The sequence below is a fragment of the Chiloscyllium plagiosum genome, chromosome 4 (genome assembly GCF_004010195.1).
Source record: "Chiloscyllium plagiosum isolate BGI_BamShark_2017 chromosome 4, ASM401019v2, whole genome shotgun sequence".
Lineage (NCBI taxonomy): Eukaryota > Metazoa > Chordata > Chondrichthyes > Orectolobiformes > Hemiscylliidae > Chiloscyllium > Chiloscyllium plagiosum.
Genome location: NC_057713.1, coordinates 38299457 through 38324986, shown reverse-complemented (window position 1 = coordinate 38324986; position 25530 = coordinate 38299457). Strand labels below are relative to the sequence as shown.

Genomic DNA, 25530 nt, shown 5'->3' with positions numbered 1-25530 from the left:
GTTTTAACTGCTATATGTTTGTTTTATGAATCCCTGTGCTGTGGGAATTGGGATAGAGCAGCAATTCTGAGGGCACTGCCTTGGCCTTATCAGTGACAATGTGATGTTGATCACTGGGATAATGCACTTCTTGCAGATTTATTAAAGGAACTATAAAGGATTTAAAAAAAAGAAATCTGGGAATAGGTGACCTTGATTGGTGCTTGGTAACTTAACTTGGTAACCATCTGTTAAGGTGACTTTCTTCTGGGAAGCCGTAAATGTCAGTGACCACCTGATGGGAAAGTCAGAGCCTCCTGAGGCACTGCTACTGGGTTATACGCAAAAACCCAAACCTGTCCTCATGCCCTTGGGTCGCCCATACCCTGTAGTGAGCTGGATCTTTGAACATGTTTTGTCCTCTTGTTCCTCATCAGAGGTGCAAAAGTGATTACCAATCTATGTGAAGATTGATAGCTGGGAAGAGCAAACTAACCAAAAACCCTTTAAGGTATCAAAAATAATCACCCGAGTCTAGGAAACCTCCTCCAAAGCAGTGATAGTCACCTGGCACGCAAAAGGCTTCCACGTTCCCTCAGCAACCCCTTCCCTGAGTCCATGTGAAAACGTCTAACTTTGAATATTTAAATCCATGTCAAATCGTCTACAGCATATTGAAAAAGAACAATATGACTCAGAAGTTTTGAAGTTAGGTTTTATTTTAAATCTTCAGCAATAATTTAAAATGTGACAAGTGAGACTTCCCCTTATGAAAGTTAATTTTCATGGGTAGTGAAGTGGTTTGACATTGAGAGTTGGCCTGTCAAAAATTCATTTAGACCTGACAAACGCTAGCTTATTCTTGGGATCTATTGGATATGCTATTTGCTGAAAGTTCAGGAATTTTGAGATGGTTCTGTACAGTGATCCCAACTGAAAGCATTTGCATCCCTTACACCAATCTGTGACAGCTCAGTTTTTGAATGTTAATGTGTAACATTTACTGATCAAAGCATTTTGCAGTATGAGTTTTCCAGAGACCTTCCTTGAACCAATTCCAGTTTCTCAATTGCCAATGACTGCTTACTGTGCCAAATTTCTCATTTCCACAAGCTGTAAATATTAGGGAAGTAAATCATTGTGTCTGAAAATTCCAAGCATGTCTCATAGTCTAGTTATGTTCCACATGCTAAAGATGATCTGTGAATCCTATTTAAATTCTAAGTCTGGTGAGTAGATTTGTGCTCTCTTTGGGTGAGTTTTACTGAGTCAACCACTAAGCCTAGCCCACGATCAATGTTTACTGGGAAAAAAATCTCAGTGCGGATCTATCCATTTTTCTTTGAGCATTACTTCTATCTCTTCAACCCCTATATTCCTGTGAAAGGAACAGCTTGTGTAAAGTGAGTGGAAAATGTATGTCAGATTACACTGGACTACAGCAAGATATCATTGCTGGGTTGATTGGAGGGGATGTAGAGAAAATGACAACTTGAATTGGGATGGGAAGACCAAGCACAAGATTGAAAGAGAAGAGAAATGCAAGGATACACGAGTAGAGAAGAATGTTAGGTTGAATTAAGAAGAAAGGGGAAAAATGCCATTTTGCCTAGGGAGAGTTGAAGGAAGAAAATGTGTCTCTTTCAAAATATGAATATTGATAATGCACTGTCTTAGAACTTCATGCAGTAAGGATAGAATACCTTTTTTGAATTGCAAATGGCAAAATATCAAAGGATACAAGATCAAACTGTCCAAATGTTTCTCATAAGATAATGTCCCACATCAAAGAAAATGGTCAAGTGGGATCCACCTCCTCCTGTACCTGTTTCTAATGTAATTGTGTCCGTTCTTACATAAGGAGATAAAAACTATACATAATCAACTCTAACAAGACATACCTACTCTTATATTCTACTGCTGTTGCTATAAACAACAACATTGCACTTGTTGCCTTAGTTACTTGTGTTACCTGCACACTAACATTTTGTAATTCATGTCCCAGGACCACCTCCAGGCAAGTCCAAAGCGCCTGGAACAGAAGAAGATCAAAACCAGCAGGTCCTGACAAGTCGAAAGGTTCATTTCTGTGAACTGTGAGGATAGGGACAAATGAAATGCTTGTCATTCTTTCCTGCCACCCTTGGCACCCGTTTTTCATTGTGTTTATCTCAATATTTGTGTCAGAGGATGTTTTCTTCAGTATTTAGTGTTTTAACTAGTAGAATTATATATCAGTGGTTTATAATTGTCTACCTTTTAACTAGAATCTGTTTATTCATAGTAAATAGTAAGCATTGTTAAGTATAGAAATATACTTATTAGAAAAGCAAAGAGGAATAATGAGAAAAGACAGGTACTCAAAAAAGCAATGTCCCAAAGTCTTCTGTAGACATATAAATAGTAAAGAAGTGACCAAAAAGAGATTTACACATACAGGCAGCAGGGAAGGCTGAGTATTTAAATGAAAATTTTGCTTCTGTCTTTACCAAAGAGGGGGGTGCTATCCAAGCCATGTTGGAAGAGGTGGAAACTCAGTTACTATAAGGGCTAAGCGTTGATAGGACAGAAAAGTTGAGTAGATTGTTGTTTCTTAAAGCTGACAAAGCATTGGCTCCGGATGAGATGTATCCGAAGATTTTGAAAGGAGGAATGATAGAAATTGCTGGGGCATTGGCTACAATCTTTCAGTCTTCCCTAGTCCTTGGAGAAGATGCCAGAAGTTTGTAAAATGGCAAACATTAAGGGCTTGTTCACGAAAAATTGTAAAGGTAAGCTCTGCAATTATAGACCAGTCAGTTTAACTTTAATGGTGGGGAAGATTCTAGAAACAATTTTTGCGATAGAATAGTTCTATTTTGTTAGATGAAAATATGTGTGCTAATTGGGAAAAGTCAGCACAGATTTATAAAGTGGAAATTGTATTTAACTAACTTGGTGGAGTTTTTTGAAGAGGTAACCGAAAGGGTCAATGAGGGTAACACTATTAATGTGGTCTACATGGATTCCAGAAGGAATCTGATACAGTGCCACACAACAGACCTGTGAGGAAAGTTGTAGGTCATGGTGTGAATGGACAGTACCAACATGGATACGAAATTGGCTAAGTGATAGGAAATAAGCGAGTATTAGTCAATGGATATTTTTCAAGCTGATGGAAGGTTTGTAGTGGAGTATACCAGGGGTCAGTATCGGGGCCTTTGCTTTTTCTGATATATAATAATGATCTGGATCAATGCATGCACAGGGCAATTTCAAAGTTTGCAGATGACAAAACTTCAAAGAATTGTGAACTGTGAGAGAGTCAAGTGCAGAACTCCAGAAAGCACTTTGACAAGTTGGTGGAGTGGGCGATTAGGTGGCAGACTGGGTTCAATACAGAGACGTGATGCACTTTAGTCAGAGGGACATTGAAAAATGATATGAAATAAGGAGTTCTATTGGGTGCAGGAACACAGCCACCTGGGTTTATGATGCACAGACCATTGAAGGTGGCAGAATAGGTGGAGAGAGCATTCAACAAAGTGTACTGGGTCCTTGACTTTACTAATTGAGGCATGGAATACAAAAGCAAAGAGGTGATGTTGAACTTGTATAAAATGCTTGTTAAACCTCTGCTGGAGCATTGTTTACACTTAAGGGCATCATATTATAAGAAGGATGTGAATGCATTGGAGAAATTACAGGAACAATTTCCAAGATTGGTTTCAGAGATCTGGAGCTTCAGTTTGGAGGAAAGATTGAAGAAGTTGGGTGTGTTCTCCTTGGAGAGAAGGTGGCTGAGAGGTGATCTGACAGAGGTTTTGAATAGATAGGTGGAAACCTTTCCATTTTGAAAAAGGATCAAGAGCCAGAGTGAACAGATTTAATGTGATTTGCTAAAGAAACTAATGCGAGGGGGTTTTTAAAAAAAACTGAAGAAATAGTTATGTAATGGAATGCACTGCTTGGCAATGTAATGGAGGCGAGTTCATTTGAAGCATTCAGCAGGGTTGGATGGAAATAATGTGTGAGGGGATGGGGAATAAGGAGGAGTTTGACACGAGGTAACAACGCTGATTTGAAGAGCTGGTGCAGACGTGATTGTCTAAATGGCCGCCTCCTGTGCCTTTTATACTTCTATGATAATGTCTTAAAAATAGGAAGAAATTCGAAGGCATGGATCTGCTAAAAACTGCAAGCTACCCTATTAGATAGGCAGCAGGTACATGATAGTGAAGAACAAGCCTTTGTTTCTTCAAGTGGGAACCAATAAAGAAAATTGTCATTGCCTTTGTTGGGAGTAAAATTAAGTTCTGACAAGGAACCTCTCAACTCCCTGGTCAGGTTTTGACAGCATCTTAAGGAACTCTTCAGATTTCATACTCCATTGCAATGTTTTGATTGAGTTAAAAGGAGCTGGACTGCGGTTCAGTTAAACAAGCAGGTCCTGGGCTCAACTGGAGGAGGGAAACCTGGGCTCGATTGGGGACAGATCAACTGATCCTCCTTCAGAACTACCCGATGAAAGAATTCGAGGAAGGAAATATAAAGAAGGAAACTGTAGTGAATGTAGAAAATTGTGATGCAATTAGGTAGAGTCGACTTTGTGTTGTGTAAGGGAAATCGTGTTCCACTAATTTATTAGACTCCTTTTTAAGGCAGTAACAGGCAATAAGGATAAGGGGAATCATGAGATATGAATGCTGAAGCATTTGACAAAGATTGTGACACAAAGTGAGTTCCATGTGTAGGTGGCAGGTTATTAACTTGTAACACGAAACAAAAAAAAACTACAGATGCTGGAAATCAGAAACAAAAGCAGAACTCGCTCGGAAAACTGAGCAGATCTGGCAGCATCAGCAATTTCTGTTTTGAACGTATTAGCAATAATAGGTTTGGTTAGCTAACAGGAAACAGTAAAAAGCTAACTAAACCATTTTCAACTCCGCAAAGGTACAACTAGTGAAGTGCCACAGAAATCAGTGCTGAGATCTCAATGACTAACAACATACATTAATGACTTAATGAAGGCACATAATGTATGGTAGCTAAATTTGATGACACAAAGAATAGATAGGGATATAAGTTGTCAAATGGACATTAGGATTGTGCAAAAAGAAACCAAAGTTAAATGAATGGGGAAAAAAATGTGACAGTATATTGCGTGAAAATATGAATGTGTCCACTTTGGCACTATTTTGATGGAGAGAGATGATAGGACTTTGTTGCACAGAGGAGTGGTGTTCTGATACATGAATCACAAAAAGTGTTCACAAGAAGGTACAGTATCTAACTGGGATGTTGCTTAATGCAAGAGGAGTCAAATATAAAAGTAAGGAATCTTTGCAAAAGCTGTATAGTATGTTAGCGAAACTACATCTGAAGCATTATATATCGTTCTTGTCACTTTATTTAAGACAGTTTGAAATTGCAATAGAAGCAATTTTGAAAGATTCACTCAACTGAATGTTTAGGCAGATTGGTCCTGTACTCATTGGGCTTTAGATGAATGAGAGTTGATCACATCAGATACTGAGTAGATACGGTCTCCCATTTGAGATCAGTATGGGGAGAAATTCCTCAGTTATTTGTAGGTGAAAAACTCTTTCTGAGGAGCAGTGGGGGCCTTATCTTTGAATATTTTTACTCTGGCATTGTATAGAGTTTGACTGATGAGAGTCAGGTTATTGGACCTGTACTTCTCATCTCCCCCAGTCAGATCAGCCATGATCTTACCAAGTGGCAAGTACCAGACCCAAGGGCCAACATGGCCTACCATCTATTTTGTGCCTATGTGAACTCTACACAATTTTTCAATATCTAGTCTGACACTGCATTAATATATAGCCTTAGACCTGAGCTGCACAAGTTCTATCATTTGGTAGGAAGCATTATTCAACTTGGTAAACAGTTTTAGGTCTTGTATTACTAGATGCTAAAGTCACAGTGTATTGCAGCAACTCTCCTGATGTTGCAGATTAAATACACTGCACAGTGTGCTGCTGAGCAGAAGGAACTGGGAAGCCTCCAGCTTTAAATGATGTTAGTCTGTGTTTGATCTCAACCAGATGACTAAAGGCCACCATCGTTGGCATTAGCACCAGTTGTTGAACAGTAAACTTTGTAAGAAGAAAACAACGAAAGGCTTGAAATCATGCAGTGTCTGTCGAGTCTGACTATAGACAATGCTGTGTTTTTGAAGCTTTGTCACACAACATGGGAAGCGCGGCCACCAATTTGTGACCGCAAGAACCCAGTGTAGTAATATAGTGGTGACTATTTATCCCTCAATTGACGTCACTAAAACAAGCCAAGTATTGGCGAGGACACTGAGATAAGTTTTGAAATATTGTCATGGGATCTATTATACCAAGCAGCAAGGAGTCCTCATCTGGCCATGATCAAATGACCTGTTAGCATTCCCTGTCTCAATAAGGAAAGTGATGAAGCTCTGCAAATCATGTTCCATCGGCACCTTCCAGAAAATCTTCAGAAACCAGACACTTAGTCAATGTGCGCAATTTTTCAATGCCTAGTCTCTGACAGTAATTCCCTTTTATTGCTTCAAGGTTAATATAAAGCCTAAGCCTTGAGCAGCGCAATTTCTACTCAGTGGTGAGAGCCATTATTCAAAAGCTGCTATTTGTAAGGCTGGATGCTGTCATAAGTTAATGCAGGAGAGAAAGGAAAAGAAGTCCTCCATGAGGATTTAAAGCTCAAAGCAGCTCTTGAATAATTACTGGCAAAATCAGTTTTATGATGATCTGAAAATCTAGATGATTAATCATTGCATTTTCTACAGCTTGTGATGGTGACTGGGCAATCTACTTTGAAGTTGTTAGATAAGATCAGATTCCCTAACGTGCGGAAACAGGCCTTTCGGCCCAACAAGTCCACACAGACCCTTGGAAGAGTAACCCACCCAGACACATTTCCCTCTGACTAATGCACCTTGCACTATGGGCAATTTAGCATGGCCAATTCACCTGACCCGCACATCTTTGGACTGTGGGAGGAAACCGGGTCTATGGCGCTGTGAGGCAACAGTGCGAACCACCGTGCCGCCCCCAAAGTAGATTACTCCTGGAAACTGGCCAAGTGAAGTGTGTGTTGTCACCATGGAATTCTTTAAAACTCAGCAGTTTCTCAAGATCTTGGTTTTAATTTAATAAGTGAGCACCTTGATTTAAGATAAAATCAGTAGTACAATTCAACCAAATGTGCCGGGTCTACATCCAGTTGTTACTTAAACAAGGTCCCAGTGAAATCTGATAAATGTGGAGCCACTTTTAAAGGGATCAGGTTTGTCATCGACTTGAGGGGCAGAGGTTGGGGGTAGGGAAAAGCAATTTTTAAGTTTGTAGTCTTGCCTTCCACTTTTCAAGTCCAAATAAAATTTGTGATGGGTGAAGGGGAATGATGTAGCAGGAAAGAAACGAGCTACAGTAGAATTCATCGCTTCCGGGCAAATGGTAAGGCTGTGGAGATGACCAGTTGTTTCCAAGTGGAGTCAGGGTGAGAGGCTTGAGAAACTTATTGGAAATTTGAGAAAACAATAATTAGGAAGGTTTAGTCATTGCTGAAGATCTTCCACCATTATCGGTTTTATAGTCATACAGTATGGAAATGGACCCTTCGGCCCAACTCATCCAGGCCAACCACATTTCCTAAACCGAACGAGTCCTTTTTTGCCTGCGTTTGGCCCATGTCTTTCTAAACTTTACCTATCCATGTACCTATCCAAATGTCTTTTAAGTGTTGTAATTGGATCTGTATCATATCCCATTTTTGCAGCAAAGTCAGACTCCTAACGATGTAATTTTGATACACTGATTGAGATGGCCACAATTTGCACTTGTGATAATGGTATAACTGTCAGTACTCGTCATTATTAGCTTGTTAAATTGGAAGCAGCTTCAGACATCTGCCTTTGTTCAGCTGTATGTGGCAATCAGCTGTTCACTGTCAGTGATGCTGGGCTGTTCGATTGTATGCTTCACCAGTGCAATCAACAAATTGTTATAAACTGCAGCTTTTTATACATTATCCTTGCTATAAAAGAAGTTAAGCCATGCTGAAAGAGGTGCATCCTGAGTTTGTAACTGTGTACTAATGTCATAATTACTACTGAACATCCTCACTTGCTCAAAGAAGCTAGCTTTCCAAGTAAGATGTGCCATTCTTCAGCAGAACATTTAAAAATACCATTACTAAAAAAAGCTATTTGCTTTTTTTAAATATTTGAGCTTTCAACCTTATTTTTAATAAGTGTTTCTGTCTGGTAAGAATTCTTCATTCATATTGACTGGTCAGACTGCCTGCTCCTTTTACTATTGCTAGACATGACAAAATTTAAAATCACATTGTAACAGAGAAAATTGATAACTGTGGAGCCCACTTAACTTTTTTTTGGGAAGTTGTCTCCCCACCCTCCACCCCCACATTCTTTCACCACGTACCTGAACCTGGCCCATTGTGATGCAGAGAAAGTAGATTTGGTTCGTGCAGTATTTTATTTATTACCTGTAACTCTGGACTAAGAGGAAGTGTTAGCAACTGTTCCCATTTTTTGACCAGAGTGTATTGATGTCTGTTTGAGAGTGGACATTTGATGAGAGAAGTCAGACGTTGTAATCATTGCCATGGCTGAATAGACTGTCTCCTATCTAATGACGAATGGCCAGATGAATAAAAACCTGGAAGTTGGGACATGTACATTGCTTGTGGAAGTCTGTCCAAAGGTAGCTTAAGGTAAAGTAAAGGCTTAGTTAGCTGTGTGATTTGTGCTTGCTTCATTATATTTCATGCAGTCAGTGGAATGACCCAGGAGTCAGTGCACAGTGGGTTCTATGAGAGAGACATTATCATAGGGAGCCATCAAGTCATACGGCACAACATCAAACCCTTTTGGTCCAACTTGTCTTTGCCGACCAGGTTTGCCTGCATTTGACCCATATCCCTCTAAACCTTGACTATTCTTGTACCTGTCCAAATGTCTTTTAAATGTTGTAGATATAGCAGCTGCCATTTCCACTGGCAGTACATTCCCCACACTAACCACCTTGTGTGTGAAAAGGTTGCCCTTCAGGTGTGCTTATAGCAAAATCATCCCCGTTTTTCTCCTGATCTGATAGTAATGTACTGTTAAGTTCATTAAATCTCAGCCGAAGCAGATGGAAGTAGCTTAAACATCCTTTACCTTTTGGGCAATTTGGTTATGCGCAAACAGGTTTGTAGATACAGTGAATAAGAATCTCGTGCAGTAGGTACAGGACTGCGCATCATAATAGAGCAGGATCTCACTTGTTTTTGACAATGTGTTAAGCTCACCTTTACTGAGAGTATTTCCAACTTTGTCTTCCTGTCTGAACTGTACACACTTGGCAATTTTAAACAAATTTAACTTAACATTCCACACAGTGTAGATTTGAATAGAGTCATAAAGAACGGAAACCGACCCTTCAGTCCAACTCGTCCATGCCAACCAGATATTCTGAATTAATCTAGTCCCATTTTCTAGCATTTGGCCTATATCCCTCTGAACCCTTGCTATTCATACAGCCATCCAGATGTCTTTTAAATATTGTAATTGTACCAGCCTCCACCACTTCCTCTAGCAACTCATTCCATACATGCATCACCCCTCAGTTTCTTTCCAAATCTTTCCCCTCTCACCTTAAACCTATGCCCTCTAGTTTTAGACTCCCCCACGACAGGGAAAAGACCTTGGCGACTCACCCTGTGCACATGCCCCTCATGATTTGATAAACTTCTGCAAGGCCACCCCTCAACCTCCAACGCTCCAGGGGAAAAAAAAACACCAATGTATTCTGCCTCTCCCTATAATTCAAACCCTGTAGTCCTTTCAACATCCTTTGTAAATTTTTTCTGTACCTTAAGTATAACAACATTTTCTCTGTAGAAGGGCGACCAGATTTGTACTCCGTATTCTAAAAGTGGCCTCCCCAATGTCCTGTACAGCTACAACATGACATCCCAACTCCTATATTCAATGTACTGACCATTGATGGCAAGTATGCCAAGTACCACCTTCACCACACTGTCTACCTGTGACTCCACTTTCAAGGAACTACGCACCTGCACCCCAAGGTCTCTGTTCAGTAACACAACCAAGGGCCCTACCATTAACTGTATAAGTCCTGCCCTGGTTTGCCTTACCAAAATGCAATACCTCCCATTTAATTAGTTAAATTAACCTCCATCTGCCAATACTCAGTCCGTTAGCCCATTTGATCAAGGTCATTGTTCTTTGTACCATCTATTTTGCTGTCATCTGCAAACTTACTAACCGTGCCTCCTATATTTCCTTCCAAGTCATTTATATAAATGACGAAAAGCAGTGGACCCAGCACCGATCCTTGTGGCATATTGCTGGTCACAGGCCTCCAAGCTGAAAAGCAATCCTCCACCATCACCCTCTGCCTCCTACTTCCAAGCACACTCTTGCATTTGTCCCAGTGAGTGTGAGACAAAAAGCTTCAGTAATTTGGTTTTTATTCTCAGCAGCATGCTGTAAAATTCTATGACTCTAGTTAACAGTCTAACATGCAGTCTTTTAAGGGAAAAATATTGCCACATTGGTTGCCATGTCCTCCTGGAGTATGCTTTATTTTGGAACACAGTTTAGTTCCATTCCTGTACTTTGTCCATAGCCATGATGAGTCCGTGTGTAATGGTGATTAAATGTTTTGAAACAGTATCATGGAGGAGCATGAAACTTTAGATCTAGAAAGTACCATCAATCTTTCTCCAATTACTCAAGCTTCATCTTTGCTTTTCCAAAGATCTCCTCTTCCATATTAGCAATTTAAACTGTGACCATCATTACCTACAAACCTTCTCCAATGTATTCCCCCTCCAATCTAGAACTATGTACCTGGGATCCCACCCTATTATTCTTTTTGAGTTTAACAGTATTTAACCACAGCTCTCAAATATCTCAAAGCACTTTGCATATAAATACTTCTTTTAAAAAACAATATCTGTTATGAATGATGTAATGAAATGTGGACCAGGGCATCTGGGAAAACTTTGCTTTATTTCAACTGGCATCATTGAATGTTTGTAACTGTAAGAACAGAATTTCTGGTGCAGCCCTCACTCAGCAGTATGGAGTATTTCTGCTTAGAATTTCTGCTATTGTTTTGTTTGTGCGTGGTACATTGGAGCTTTGCTTGGATGTGTTAACTGAAAGTTCAACCCTGGGCATGTTATATTCAAAGTAATAATTATGACTTGCCATTTAAAGTCCACAGTTTATTAAAATTCTTCACATGAATTTACTAAACTGAGCAGAGTTTTGTTCGGCTAGAATTTGTAACCTGTACAGGCAGGTATAAAGTACAAATGTCAATTCTTCTTCAGTGTGACAATGTAAGATTAACAAGAGTGCATTATAATGTGTGTATTCTTTCCACAGGTGTATACAAAGTATTTCAGAAGCTAACAAAGTCGTATTCACTAACGTAAGTGTTGTTCAGCCGATTACTGTCACACACATCTGTGATTCCTAACTGAGCCTTGCAGGTTGTCCCATGGTAGAGGCTTTGATCGTTGCTTGAAGTAGGTGCCTTGTTGGTTTGAGCACCTACCATCTCCTTCCATTGCTGTTCTCTCCCAGTGTTTGTTTGCGGAAAGGTCTTGACACTGTTTTCGATGATGGATTTTGGTCAGAAATGGTACATTAAAACATAATGTTAATGGCAGAATCCTTTCTGGGGCCTTTGGGATTGCTTTTGAAATGCTTTCTTTAGCTTTCCAAACACCTGCTTGGACAGCTTTGAGTTGGACATTCTGAACACTTGCCAAAATTTATTATAATAACAAACTTGTGATGGTATTCAGTCAAATGTTGCTGCAGCTCCATTGGCCTTGTTTTTAATATATTCTGCAAAAAGTTAAAAATTTGTGCTTTTATTCAGAAACACGGCAATGAATAGGCATCTGGTGAGAACAGTGTTTAGTGCCTCACTGGATGACCAGCTCTGGAGCACTCACTGTTGAGGTTCATTAATGGTTGGATGGCTAAGAGACCAGAGGTACAGAAACATTCTCTCATAAGGAGGCATTACCAAAGCAGAGCAAGGGCTACTTATCATTTTTTTAAAGGCCAATTCATGCTGGGACCAGAACAGGTCATTCTGCTATAACGCTTGTTTCGTCAGTGCGAATTAGCCATAACCCAATTGGAGAAAAGTGGATAAAAGCAAATTACTGCAGATGCTGAAATCTGAAACCAAAAGAGAAAATGCTGGAAAATCTCAGCAGGTCTGGCAGCATCTGTAAGGAGAGAAAAGAGCTGACGTTTCAAATCTAACTGACCCTTTGTCAAAGCTCAGAGAAAAGTAGACGTTGTTTGGGTAATGCGAACTTTCAACTGAACGGGTATAGCGATTTTCTATTAGCAATCTTCTGCAGCGCGATTTTCCATAGCGTGAGGAACACAACTGTCACATTATAGTAGAACAACCTGTAAAGTCATCTGTGGAAATAATTGAGCAATGGTTACTTTTCAGGAGAAAATATGTGAACCTTACCTTGAGCTTTTGTGGTAAACTGAGCAACTGACAGACCATAAGATGCTGATTGAGGCTTTCCCTTTACAAAGTGAAGGGCTTCATAAAGCTGGCGCTCGGATCCATGCTATCCTATTCATGGCACTTCTTCAAATCTTTTATTAACACAGAAGTTACATTTCACTGTAAGGTTTAGTGGTACAAAGTTTTGATATAATGCACAATCTGACCAGAAAAATAATTTGTTTTTCCTCCGTTCTTCGTGACTGCGCAGTTTCTTTTATCACTAGATATGGTGAAGAATGTTGATTCATTACCATGACGACATGTAAGCAAACACAATCCTTTCCCTGGAAGAGGGTTACCTCTTCAAGAGTTATGTAATGAAAATATACTAATTGGTGGTAAGGAACATTACTCACTTATTACATTCCAGAAACACACACTTTTATATACATTTGGGTGCTGAAACCTCATCATCAATGCTTTAACAGTAGAAATATATTGATTTTCTTTCTATTTTTTCAGCGAGCTTGAGGAGCAGTTCCTAAACTACTTATACAGGTAAATATGAATGATTACAAAAGACATCTAGATTATGTTCAGTATTATATCAGAAGACTTGAGATTCCAATAAAATATACTACCTTCAGTTTGTTTTTCTGTCTGCCTGAATTTTTCGAATGCATTTTCCATACCATAGTGCTGAAATGGACATCACCAACTTCACCTCTGAGATTTTTTTTTATTTTTTCTGATCGTCCTGTTCAGAGTTGCTCTCATACCACTGAAAGCAAGTGGAACTTGAATGTAGGTCCTCCTGATCCAGAAATCTAGACATTACCACTGTGCCGCAAGAGCCCCCTCTGAGTGTTTTGTTGATTGTATTCAGTTGTATACAGATGGTGCATATTAACTGAACATATACCTGTGACCCCATAAAAAAGAACAGGCTGAAGCTGCTTGTTGGGTAAGGAAGTACATGTTTGTACTGTGTATCACTGGAAATAAATAGTTGCTTTTAAAAAAAAAAGTGTTAAGGTTGGTTTCTGTTCTGACCTTTATCACCTGGTTTCCTGGTGTTTAACATCTATCTTTCTTTAACAACTCTCCACAAACTCCAAGTTTGTTTGTAAAGACAAAAGTTAATTTATAATTACATGTTTCTGTTTTCTTCCCTTGTCATTTGTATCACTGCTAGCATTAATAGTTTATGTATATCCCTGTGTCTATCTCTTCCAGTTCCTTTGTTTTCTATCCATATTTCTAAGATCTACAAGAAAAAGTCAGGACTAGATGAATTGCTGTTGCAAAGAGCTGGCATGTATATAGCTGACTGAATGATCACTATTTGATTCTGTACAATACTCTCTATGTTGGGATTGTCTCTATCTAGCAGGCATTTGCAACAAAGGTACTACAGTGTCATTACAGTAACTGTTTAATGTCTATCTAGCACAGTCTAATAATACAATTAGTCAATGACTGGTAATGATTACTTTAAATTACATATTTTAAAACCAGAAAAAGCAGGATATGAAATAAAATGAAAATGGAGACCTACAATAGCCAGCCTCTCATTTAAGTTTAATTAGATTACCTCAGAATAGTCTAGAAGTTGGTTATATGATCCTTAAATTACAGGTGTCTAGTGTGCCCCCGATTCAGAATTGGCCCTCAGTGAGTTGATTCCTACTGCTTGCTTGAATTTTAATGATCAGAAGTGTATGTACAATTGGAAATTAGTATAAAGGAGAAGAAAAACTGAGGGTTCTTAATTGGAAAACATTTAACATATCAAGCATGATTAATGCCTGATAACCTTTTGGAGCATGAAGCTAATTTCATTAGCTGCAGTACAATGACCTGTTTCTAAAATGAATGTTCAGTGATTTCTGAAGAATTTGGTAATTAATCTGCAACTAAGCTATGATTAGGGCAGAAATGTATTACACATTTTCACATGCTAGTTAAATGTTGGAGGAACATTGCATCCAAAAAATTGGATTAACCATACAATTGTGGGTCAATGATGGGCTTAGTTAAATATTTCAAGCGTGTATTTTGTGATGAGATAGAACTAGAACAGTTGAGTCAGTGTTCTAAAGAAGGGTCACTGGGTTTAACACTCTGTTCTGTGTACAGATGCTACCAATCCAGTTGAGCTTCTCCAGCAATTTCTGTTCTTGTTTGTTTCAGATCTCCAGCATCCACAGTTCTTTGTTTAATTTCCTTTGGACTTGCCTACCATCCCTACTTCAGTGGACTTGCCTGCCATCCCTGTAGATGGCAATGCACTGTCTCCTGCAGGGCATTCCCTAATGTGAAGTCTTCATCATTAGTCAACAGCTCCAGCATTACTCCCCAGTAATAACAGACCCATTGACTAAAGCACCTTCAAATACAAAATTCCCATTACAGAGGAACCTCGATTATCCGAATATCAGATTATCCAGCAAGATCACAAGGTCCCGAAGCTTGGCTAAACTGTTAAACGGAATTTGATTAACCAAACGAAATACTCCCCACCTGTGTCCTTTGGATAATTGAGGTTCCTTTGTACTTGTGTTCAGGTTTATATCCACGATGAATACATTCGTTATTTTGTTCCAAGTTTAATCGTTTGTGCAGAATTTTCTGGAAAAATGCTCTATTCTTCCACCAAAACTACTGACTTAGCATTCAGCTTCCAGCCTTCACATTCCTTGTCGTATGGCAAAAGACACATATTGATCTCTGAGTCATCTTCACCTCCCAAACTGTATTTTTCCACACTCTTCTGAGAAAAGTCTGTCTTTTCAGTTCTGCTGTCCCACTTAAAATAATTGATGTACTGTTCAATGTCATTTCTCTTATTTCTTCAATTTCTGTAGGGGTTTGGGAATGAAGATGTATTTGTGGCATTATTCATTATCTGCTGCTCCCCTTGTTTGAGAAACTTTAGACTTCCAGGTGGGCACCTAATCTCTGGGAATTCTGTCAGTAAATTCAACCAGTAAGGACGCTGTTGAGATTTTCACAATTTTGATCAAGCTTCAAAGCTCTGTCTCGTTGATCAAATACCAAGTCTTTTCCTGTAGAAAAGTCCGGTACTGTCCCTTTTTCAGATATCTACATTTTTGCTGATAAACTTCTGGAAATAACGTAGTTATTCTTAAGTTCTGTCTCAACTGTGTCATTGGGTCAAATCGTATAGGAGTCTGAGAGACCTAGGGAGATGTTTGGGGAGATTTGTGGCAAAATTGGATGAGAAGTCCAGTGAGGCCTAGCTCACAATCAGGAGCATCTTACTGCATCTTTGCACGAGCAGTGTGGCAAGTTTCTCACTTGGCCACAGCAAATTGCTAAGTAAGGGAGATTATGACTTGCTAAGCACTTTTATTAATGCTGCAGCTGACCTTGCTAATATTCAGATTTCTATCTATGCAAACAAGCTGGATGTCGAGAAACCCCGACATGGAAATCAGATTGGGTACCTGACAAATTCAGTTTGCGGCTTGCTCCAAAGGGCTTCCGTTTTGGACATGGCACCAACGTCTCAGTGCCACTATGTGCCAGCCCCTAAAAGCCCATACAGCAAATCTCTGATCCGTGTTCAGGATGGTTTTGCGCTTCAGTGCTGGACCTTAGGCAGCACCAACAACTATCATGGTAATGCTGCAGCAAGGACACATGAACTAGACCTGACTGCATCTCCAAGCTGTTTGCTCACTGTTATAGTGCTCACCGCACTCTGAGCCTACCTCATAGCATCCCTGCCTTGCGTTGACTTGCCTTGCTTTTTGTGCTTTGTCACTTAACCAGAAATATCAGATTCATGTTATTTTTATCTTGCCATGTAGCTTAGTGCTGACACAAAGCCAGAAGCTTGCCATTGGTGGTATCAGGCCTCTGTAAAATCAAGATGGGGGTGGGAGAGGGTTTGCCTTTGTTTAGGTCACAGTAAGTCGGGGGTGGCCTACGAAAACACCCCTGGCTTGGACGACATCAGTCAGTTGATCAGGCAGCAGCGGGTGACAAGATGGAACCATATTGGAACATGATTGCCCTAGGAATGAGGAAGCTAGTTATTGAGGTAAGTTTGATAAGATATTGCAAGCAAACCCACTTGGCCACATGGCAGAAATCCCTCCAAAAATCTTAACACTGCTCACACTTAGTCAAAAAACATAAGATTCAGTCCATTGTTAGCAAGTTGTTCATCAGCAAGGGTTACTCCAGTGCTTTCCTGACCAACCACACTGATAAACACATCCATGTTTCTTTTGGCCATTATAGCTTTGTGACAATTTTAATAAAAGGACAAAATACATTCCCATTCCTTCCTCACTGAATTTAGATACCCTGGAGAGGTGTTAAATCTGATCAATCTTCAATTCATTGGGCATCCTTTCCTTTGTTGGTCAGAGTATTGAGTACAGGAGTTGGGAGGTCATGTTGCGGCTGTACAGGACATTGGTTAGACCACTGTTGGAATATTGCGTGCATTTCTGGTCTCCTTCCATATCGGAAAGATCTTGTGAAACTTGAAAGGGTTCAGAAAAGATTTACAAAGATGATGCCACGGTTGGAGGATTTGAGCTATAGGGAGAGGTTGAATAGCCTGGGACTGTTTTCCCTGGAGCGTTGGAGGCTGAGGGGGTGACCTTTATCGAGGTTTATAAAATCATGAGGGACGTGGATAGAGTAAGGAGACAAGGTATTTTCCCTGGGGTGGATGATTCCAGAACTAGAGGGCAAAGGTTTAGGGTGAGAGGGGAAAGATGTAAGGGGCAACTTTATCATGCAGAGGGTGGTACATGTATGGAATGAGCTGCCAGAGGAAGTGGTGGAGGCTAGTATAATTGCAATATTTAAAAGGCATCTGGATGGCTATATGAATAGGAAGGGTTTGGAGGGATATGGGCTGGGTGCTGGCAGTTGCGACTAAATAGGTTGGGATATCTGGTCGGCGTGGATGGGTTGGACCGAAGGATCTGTTTCCGTGCTGTACGTCTCTATGACTCTGACTCTTCCAGCTCAAAGTTACGTGATCTGGCAAATGGAGTGCAATATGAGAAAGTGTGAAACTTTCCCTGGTAGGAAGAATAAAGAAGTAGGATATTATCTAAATGTTGAGGGATTGCAGGGGATTGTGGGTGTCCTTTTGCACGAATGGCGAAAGGTTTGTATGAAGGTTGGAACAGCCCATCTGGTTCATTAGTGTCCTTTAGGGAAGGAAATTGCCTTCCTTACCTGGCCTGGCCTACATGTGACTCTAGAACCACACCAGTGCGTTGACTCTTAACTGTCCTCTGGGAAATCAGGGATGGACAGTAAATGCTGACCTAGCCAGCAATGTCCACATCCTGTTAAATATATTAATAATAACGTGTTCATTCAATCAAAATCTTTCTTTGCCCATTTCCAATTTTTTGAATTCCCTCTTTATCTAGAGCTTTCCTTGTTTTTCTAAAAGTCTGTGAAACTCTAACTTCTTTATCTTTCTTCCCTCTGGAATTCTAGTTCAAAATTTCCCTTTCTATTTCTTTTCTTCCAGCTCATGGATATGTTTCATTTTTTCTTTTCCCTTCATGTTCAAGGTGCTTCAATTGTAAGTGAATTCTGACCAACTCAGTCTGTTTTATCTGCATTAACTTATCTTTTAGATCTTTCTCCTCTCACCTTAAATATATGCCTTCTAAGTTTGAACTCCCCTACCTTAGGAAAAGGCTTTTTGCTATTCACTTATTGCCTTGAGTTAGTTAGTGGAACTGTCCGAGAATATTTATAACTGGTGGAAACATCCTTGCAAACCTTTTGTTAACCTATCCAAAAGACAACACTGGGGATCTATTGTGTCTGGTCTTCCAACTCATGTTCACTGTGCTTGGGCCGTATAAGATCTGTCCGTGTGGGGACTTACTGCCCTTATCTATTTCCTGAAGTATTGTCTTAATATTTAACCGTGCAATAAGGTTTTACTTGTGCTTTGCAGTAATTGTCTTGCAACTTATTTCTATTTCCTTTGGTTACAGTGTGCTGATATTGATCTTACTGGCTCAGCTTTCAGGTACATGTACTGTTTTATTTAAAGCAATTTTCATTTTTTTAAGACTAAGGTTGGCAGGTAATTGTGAATGTGTTTAAAGTCTTTCCTTGTCCTTCAGCTGAGATCATAGATTACATATTTTTGTTTCCAAATACCCTATTCATCCTGCTCGAGAGTCCTGCAGAACTCAATTGTAAAATTTTTCATAGGATTTGAGCATTTACATGATACATGTTTTAAATTTAATCACATCATGCAATTATTATTTTTGTTTAAAATTACAAAAGGAAGAAAGAGCTTGGCATTGTTTTGGCATGACATTCCTCAGTCACTTCTCAGAATCAGTGAAGTGCTACACTGCATTTGGCTCTTCAAATGCGCAGCATTACCTCCTTCCAATTTCCTGTTTTCTTCTCCTTGCATGTGATTTCTGTCCAAGTAATCCTCTAATGTCGTCTTGAATGCCTCTGTTGAACCCGTCTCCCCCTGCACTTCAGGTAGTGCAATCCAGACCCTAACTACTTGCTGTGTGAAAATGATTTTTCTGGAATCACGTTCGCTCCCTTTAGATTAGATTAGTTTACTTACAGTGTGGAAACAGGCCCTTTGGCCCAACAAGTCCACACCGACCCTCCGAAGAGCAACCCACCCAGACCCATTCCCCTACACCTAACACTCTGGGCAATTTAGCATGGCCAATTCACCTAACCTGCACATCTTTGGACTGTGGGAGGAAACCAGAGCACCCGGAGGAAACCCATGCAGACACAGGGCGAATGTGCAAACTCCACACAGTCAGTTGCCCAAGGCAGGAATTGAACCCGGGTCTCTGGTGCTGTGAGGCAGCAGTGCTAACCACTGTGCCACCACTCTTAAAAATTGCTCTAAGTTTTGCCCTCTGATTCTTCATCCTGTTATGGGTGGGAACAGTCATGATTTTGTAGTAAGATAGATGTAAAACGGGCTCACATTTACAGGGTCTTCCCTAGATCTGGGGGACAGTTGTATAAATATAGGGGCTGTACATAAAAAATAGTGAGCTGATGACTCTAATAAGCTCAATTCTTCAACCAGAAAGTTGTTAAAATGTGGAACTCAGTATAACAAAGGTGTGGTTGAGCTGAATAACATTGCTGTACTTTAGGGGAAAGTTAAGTTGGTACATGAGGGAAAAAAGGTTATTTCTAATACAGTCACATGAAGCGGGGGTAGTGACATTTGTATAGAGTCCAGACGATAGCATAGATTTAGTGGGCTGAATGGCCATTTCTATATTGTTAATTCTTTGTCACTTTACAGCTCGTGTACTGGGAGGCATGGCTTAGCACTGACTTTCCTTTGGTTTCACTCGCCAATTTAAGTAACTCCATTGGGGAACAAAGAAGCAGTCATTTCAAACCTCTCAAGAAATATTGAAGTACTCAGCAGGTCGGGCAGCATCTGTGGGAAGAGGAACAGTTAAAAGTTCCTGCCAATGATATTTCATCTTATACAGGTTCATAAAATCATGACTGGCATGTTTAGGATAAATAGACAAAGTCTCTTCTCTGGGGTGGGAGAGTCCAGAACTAGGGGGCATAGGTTTAGGGTGAGAGAGGAAAGATATAAAAGAGACCGAAAGGGTAAATCTTTCACGCAGAGGATGGTACGTGTATGGAACCAGCTGCCAGAGGAAGTGGCAGAGGCTAGTACAATTGCAACATTTAAAAGGCATCTGGATGGCTATATAAATAGGTGTATGGAATGAGCTGCCAGAGGAAGTGGCGGAGGCTAGTACAATTGCAGCATTTAATAGGCATCTGGATGAGCATATGAATAGGAAGGGTTTGGAGGGATATGGCCCGGGTGCTGGTAGGTATGACTAGATTGGGATGGGATATCTGGTCGGAATGGACGAGTTGCACGGAAGGGTTTGTTTACGTGCTGTACATCTCTAGGACTCTATCAGGGCGATGTAAACTTGAAATGTAATAGGTGTTTAAGTCAATGAAAGAGAAAAGACTGAAATGAGAGCAAAAAGGAGTCTGCAAAAGGCTGGGAGGCAAAGAAGATAAATAGCAGGAGGGATGATGTGAGGAGGATATGGACACATGACAGGTAAAAGTAGAAGAGGTGTCTATAGGGGCTGTAAGTGACAGAATGATGAACAATTGTCACCAAGGAAACAACTAAAAAGTTAGAGAGGAAATGTAGTGGGCGTCACGATCATCATCTGAAATTATGGAATGAAGTGTTGAGCCTGGACAGCTGTAAAATTCCTAATAGACAGATACAGTGCTGTTTTCTGAGCTTACATTAGAACTTCATTGGAGCTGCTGAGGAGACCAAGGACAGAGATTAGTGTGAGAATACTTGTATAACTGGCAGTGCAATTGTCTGAAATTTATCATTGTCTCTTCTTACCTCGTCATCAGAAAAATCATGCTTAATTAAGCTTCTGGAGCTGTTTGAGAATATAACTAGTAGAATAAATAAGGGAGAACAAGTGCATCTGGTGTATTTTGATTTCAACAGGCTTTAATAGCATCTCACAGAAGAGGGTGGTGGGTAAAGTTAAAATACGAGATTAGATGGAATGTACTGGCTTGGATTGAGAATTGTTTGACAGCCCAGAAGAGGAGAATGGGAATAAATGGGTCCGTCTTCAGGTGCTGACTGACTGGGATTAATGCTTTGACCCCAGCTGTTTCTTGAATAATTCCAAAGATGTATCTAAATTGTGCATCTTTAAGAATCAAAGGAAATCATTTTCATTCACTGCAACAGCAAATTTTTGTCTCTGGTTATAACAGCATTATTTAATGAATGATATCGATAGGAAGATTTGAATATCTACTCAGTGTCTCGCTGGGTTTCTGTTTCTGCTTTCAGGTGATGTTTATGGTGCTTTGGAGTTTCCGTTTCTCAACGCCTACCGATTTCACAGCAGCTGCTGTGCAAGGTAATGTCTGATTTGTTATCATCTTCTAAAAGCATTGGCATGTTAGTTCTCTCACAGGTTGGCTTTGTTTGTTCCATATACAGCATCTTAAGTCGTGGACGTCTCTTCTTGCAGATGAGAGATGTAGAAGTTCTCGTTTCTGCGTTTCCTTTGAACAACTTGGAAGGTGATTAAAAATTAAGCTGAGTTTGTTGGCAGTGCAACCACAGGAGGCTCAACCGCCTCCCACACAGTCACCGTGGTTAGAATGTCACTGCTGGTAATACCGTAGCAAGGTGCCTGCATCATAGAACGGCTGCAAGCGAATGTATGCTTTTCAAGTGTTTGACATGAATGCAGATCCTGGGATTGTGATTCACTCATTATGGCATTCCCCACTCCTCACTGCTTCCCTCCTGCTCACCCTGTACCTCCACATTGTTCACTGACACTGGGGAGTCAGCAATGGTGAAACCGGAGAGATGACAAGTTGGATCATGAGTTGGGATATGAACCAAATGGTGGCTCAGTGCACATTCTCCCTGTGCTTATGTGGGTTTCCTCTGGGAGCTCCAGTTTCCTCCCACTGTCCAAAGATGTGCAGGTTGGGTTGATTGGCCATGCTAAATTGCCCATAGTGTTCAAAGTTGTGAGGGTTAGGTGCATTAGTCAGTGACAAAGGTAAGGGATTTAGTCTGGATGGGTTACTGTTTGGAGGGTTGGTGTGGACTTGTGGGCCAAATGCCTGTTTCCACACTGTAGGGATTCTATGAAGTAGTGAATTATGGCGGTTGCTGAGGGTTCCTTGGGCATCTGTGGTATCATACGTCTGGGTAGGGTCCACACTGACTTTCATATTCAGGAACACATTAACAATTCCAGCAGTGCTGACACCCTGTGGCAACTCAGCAGCATTCCAATCCAGAGTATCTCTGTGATGTTTTTGCTCTGGTCTTTCTCTAGATTGTAGTTGTTGATTTTGATTTATTATTGTGACAGATACCAAAATGCAGTGAAAAGTATTGTGATATCCAGGCAAATCATACCCTACAAAATTCCATCTGCATAATAGAACAGAATGCAGAAGGTGCTGTTACAGAGAAGATGTAGAGAAAGATCAACTTTAATATGAGAGGTCTGTTTGAAAGTCTAATAACAGCAGGGAAGAAGTGTTCTTGAGTCTCTTTTAGCAAAAAGGGTTCTGCCTTCCCCATATTGCCAAGGTTATCATAAATTGTTACCCATGATGTGGAGGTGCCAGTGTTGGACTGGGGTGCATAAGGTCAGAAGGGACAGTGCTTCAAAAGCTTTTCAAATAAACCTGTTGGATATAAATTGTTACAGCTCAGAACCGACTATTAAGCCTGATATGACTGTTCCCCAGCCTTTTGAGTTATCCAGTTGGTCCCACTCTCCTATTTTTTTCACAAGTGTCTTTTTAAATGTTTCCCTTTTAAGTATTTATCCAGTTCCCCCTTTAAAAGTTACTATGAAATCAGCTTATACCTCATCACAGGCAGTAGATTCCAGATTATTAGCAGTCTGCATTTAAAAAAAAGTAGTTTTCTCAGTAATTTTGCAAAGCATCTTAAATCTGTGTCCTGTAATTTCAAATTCTTCTGTCATTGAAAATAGTTCTCCTAATTTATTCTCTCCAAACCATTCCTGATTTTAAACGTGTAATTAATCTTCATTATTCATTCTCTGCTCAAATTCAGCTCCTTTCTCCTGAGTCATCACATAACAAGTTGTTTCATGTCTTTCCTAAAGCGGGCTGTCCACATTTGCACACAGTATTCCATCTGTGGTCCACCCAGTTATTTACTGACACTCATTCAACAATCAAACTATCATAATGTGTGCTATTGTAGAGACAAATAACACTGGGGTCTGCAGAGAACCAAGGTGCTTCATAGAGACCAAGGGAATAGACATTAAACTTGGAAGAGTGGCATTAGAGAGATGAAGAAAAATTTTGAGAAGGAGTTTAAAGATAAAAGGATTTGGACAGCAAGTGCCAAAAAGTGCGGACCAAGATGGTAGAAGTTGACAACTAATGATAGAGAGGATATCATTGATTATGAGAGACTCAGGGTTATTTGGTCCTCCCACTAGGTCTCATGGCCTGCACTCATAATTTGCTTAACCTGTCTTTGGCGGTCCCTCTGAATAGAGGATGGAGTCTGTCAGCCGAGATGAGCCCTCAGCTGACTGAGGAGCTCAATTTTGGATTCACGGTTTTTCTACAGTGATGACACATTGCGTTGGGAAGTGGAATTTGCCGATCCTCCCATATGATCCCTAGGATTCCATGTAGGCTCTCTGACTCGCTATCTGTCTGTCTCTCTCTGATGCTGCAGGATGAGCTGTCTATCATGTATCTATCAGTTTTTTGCATGAACTGTGGTGCCCTACTCACTGCTCCCAAATGGCTTGCTAAAGGGCAGTTAAGAGTCAACCACAATGCTGTGGGTCTGGAGTCATTTGTATACCAGACCTGGTAAGTGTGGGAGATTTCCTTCCATAAAGAATGATTGTGAATCAGGTAGCTTTTTGCAACAATAGTTACATAGCCTTCATATCTGAGATTTGTTTTTCAGTTAGATTTCTACTTTTAATAATTGTTCATTTTATCAGGGACCACAGTGGGATTTAGACCCTTTCCCATAGAGCATTAGTTTGGGCCTTTGGATTACTAATCCATTGACTCTGTCACCAGCTTCCTGCTCATTGGAAGATAGATGTGTTGCGATTATTTTTGTTTGCAGTGAACTGTGTTTTGCAAGAGTGGGAGTGTTTTTATTTCTTACCAGATTGCAGGTAGTTTTGTGCTGTGAATTCATGCTCCGTTTGTGAAACGTGGGTCGTTTACACTGATTCTTCTCCTCTTCCCTCTAACTTTATTGGTCTCTCAGTTGCGGCAGTCTCTTAATAAAGTGTCATGACTCGGCTTTTGAAATATTGTTGCAAGTAAAAAGCCAAGCACACTTGGCGGACTGGGAGACTTATTACAGGCCTCAACCTGAATCTGCTCAGTATCAGTTCAGCCTGACATTCCCAAACACATTTTTGTGTAGAGTTAGTACAGAGGCTGAATACTTCCATCCTTCATTCTGTGCGGTTTCAAACGCAAGTCTCAGAGGAGCAGCTGTCATTTAGGCACACAGTGATGATGAGATTTTCAGTTACTCTTAAGAATCTGAGGAATGAACTTGTATCAAGCACTCATAGAACAAAGAAAAATACAGCGCAGTACAGGCCCTTTGGCCCTCGATGTTGCGCCGATCCAAGCCCACCTAACCTACACTAGCCCGCTATCCTCCATATGCCTATCCAATGTTGTTCTGTTCGCCGAGCTGGAAGTTTTTGTTGCAAACGTTTCGTCCCCTGGCTAGGCGACATCATCAGTGCTTGGGAGCCTCCTGCGAAGCGCTTCTTTGATGTTTCCTCCGGTGTTTATAGTGGTCAGTCCCTGCCGCTTCCGGTTGTCAGTTTCAGCTGTCCGCTGTAGTGGTTGGTATATTGGGTCCAGGTCGATGTGTTTGTTGATGGAGTTTGTGGATGAATGCCATGCCTCTAGGAATTCCCTGGCTGTTCTCTGTCTGGCTTGCCCTATGATAGTAGTGTTGTCCCAGTCGAATTCATGTTGCTTGTTGTCTGCATGTGTGGCTACCAAGGATAGCTGGTCGTGTCGTTTCGAGGCTAGTTGATGTTCATGTATGCGGATTGGTAGCTGTCTTCCTGTTTGTCCTATATAGTGTTCAGTTCAGTCCTTGCATGGTATTTTGTACACTAAATTAGTTTTGCTCATGTTGGGTATCGGGTCCTTCGTTCTGCGACCCCTAGGACTCATAACGGCACACAAACCAACACTTCTTTGATGTTTCCTCCGGTTTTTATCGTGGTCTGTCCCTGCCGCTTCCGGTTGTAATCTCTGGAGGAAACATCAAAGAAGCGCTTCGCAGGAGGCTCCCAAGCACTGATGATGTCGCCTAGCCAGGGGACGAAACGTTTGCAACAAAAACTTCCAGCTCGGCGAACAGAACCACAACAACGAGCACCTGAGCTACAAATCTTCGCCT

General features: G+C 40.6%; 1 protein-coding gene across 9 annotated transcripts in view; it reads left to right on the top strand.

Annotated features, from left to right (window-relative positions):
- Nucleotides 1-25530, top strand: part of LOC122548968 (transmembrane protein 241-like) — a 120776-nt gene that overhangs the window by 31864 nt on the left and 63382 nt on the right. For all 9 annotated transcript variants that reach the window (XM_043688004.1, XM_043688012.1, XM_043688003.1 and 6 more), the window contains 4 exons: nt 11402-11447; nt 13026-13061; nt 18515-18549; nt 21400-21469. In XM_043688004.1, coding sequence (XP_043543939.1) covers nt 11402-11447; nt 13026-13061; nt 18515-18549; nt 21400-21469 — 187 coding nt within the window. The remainder of the gene's footprint in view (nt 1-11401; nt 11448-13025; nt 13062-18514; nt 18550-21399; nt 21470-25530) is intronic.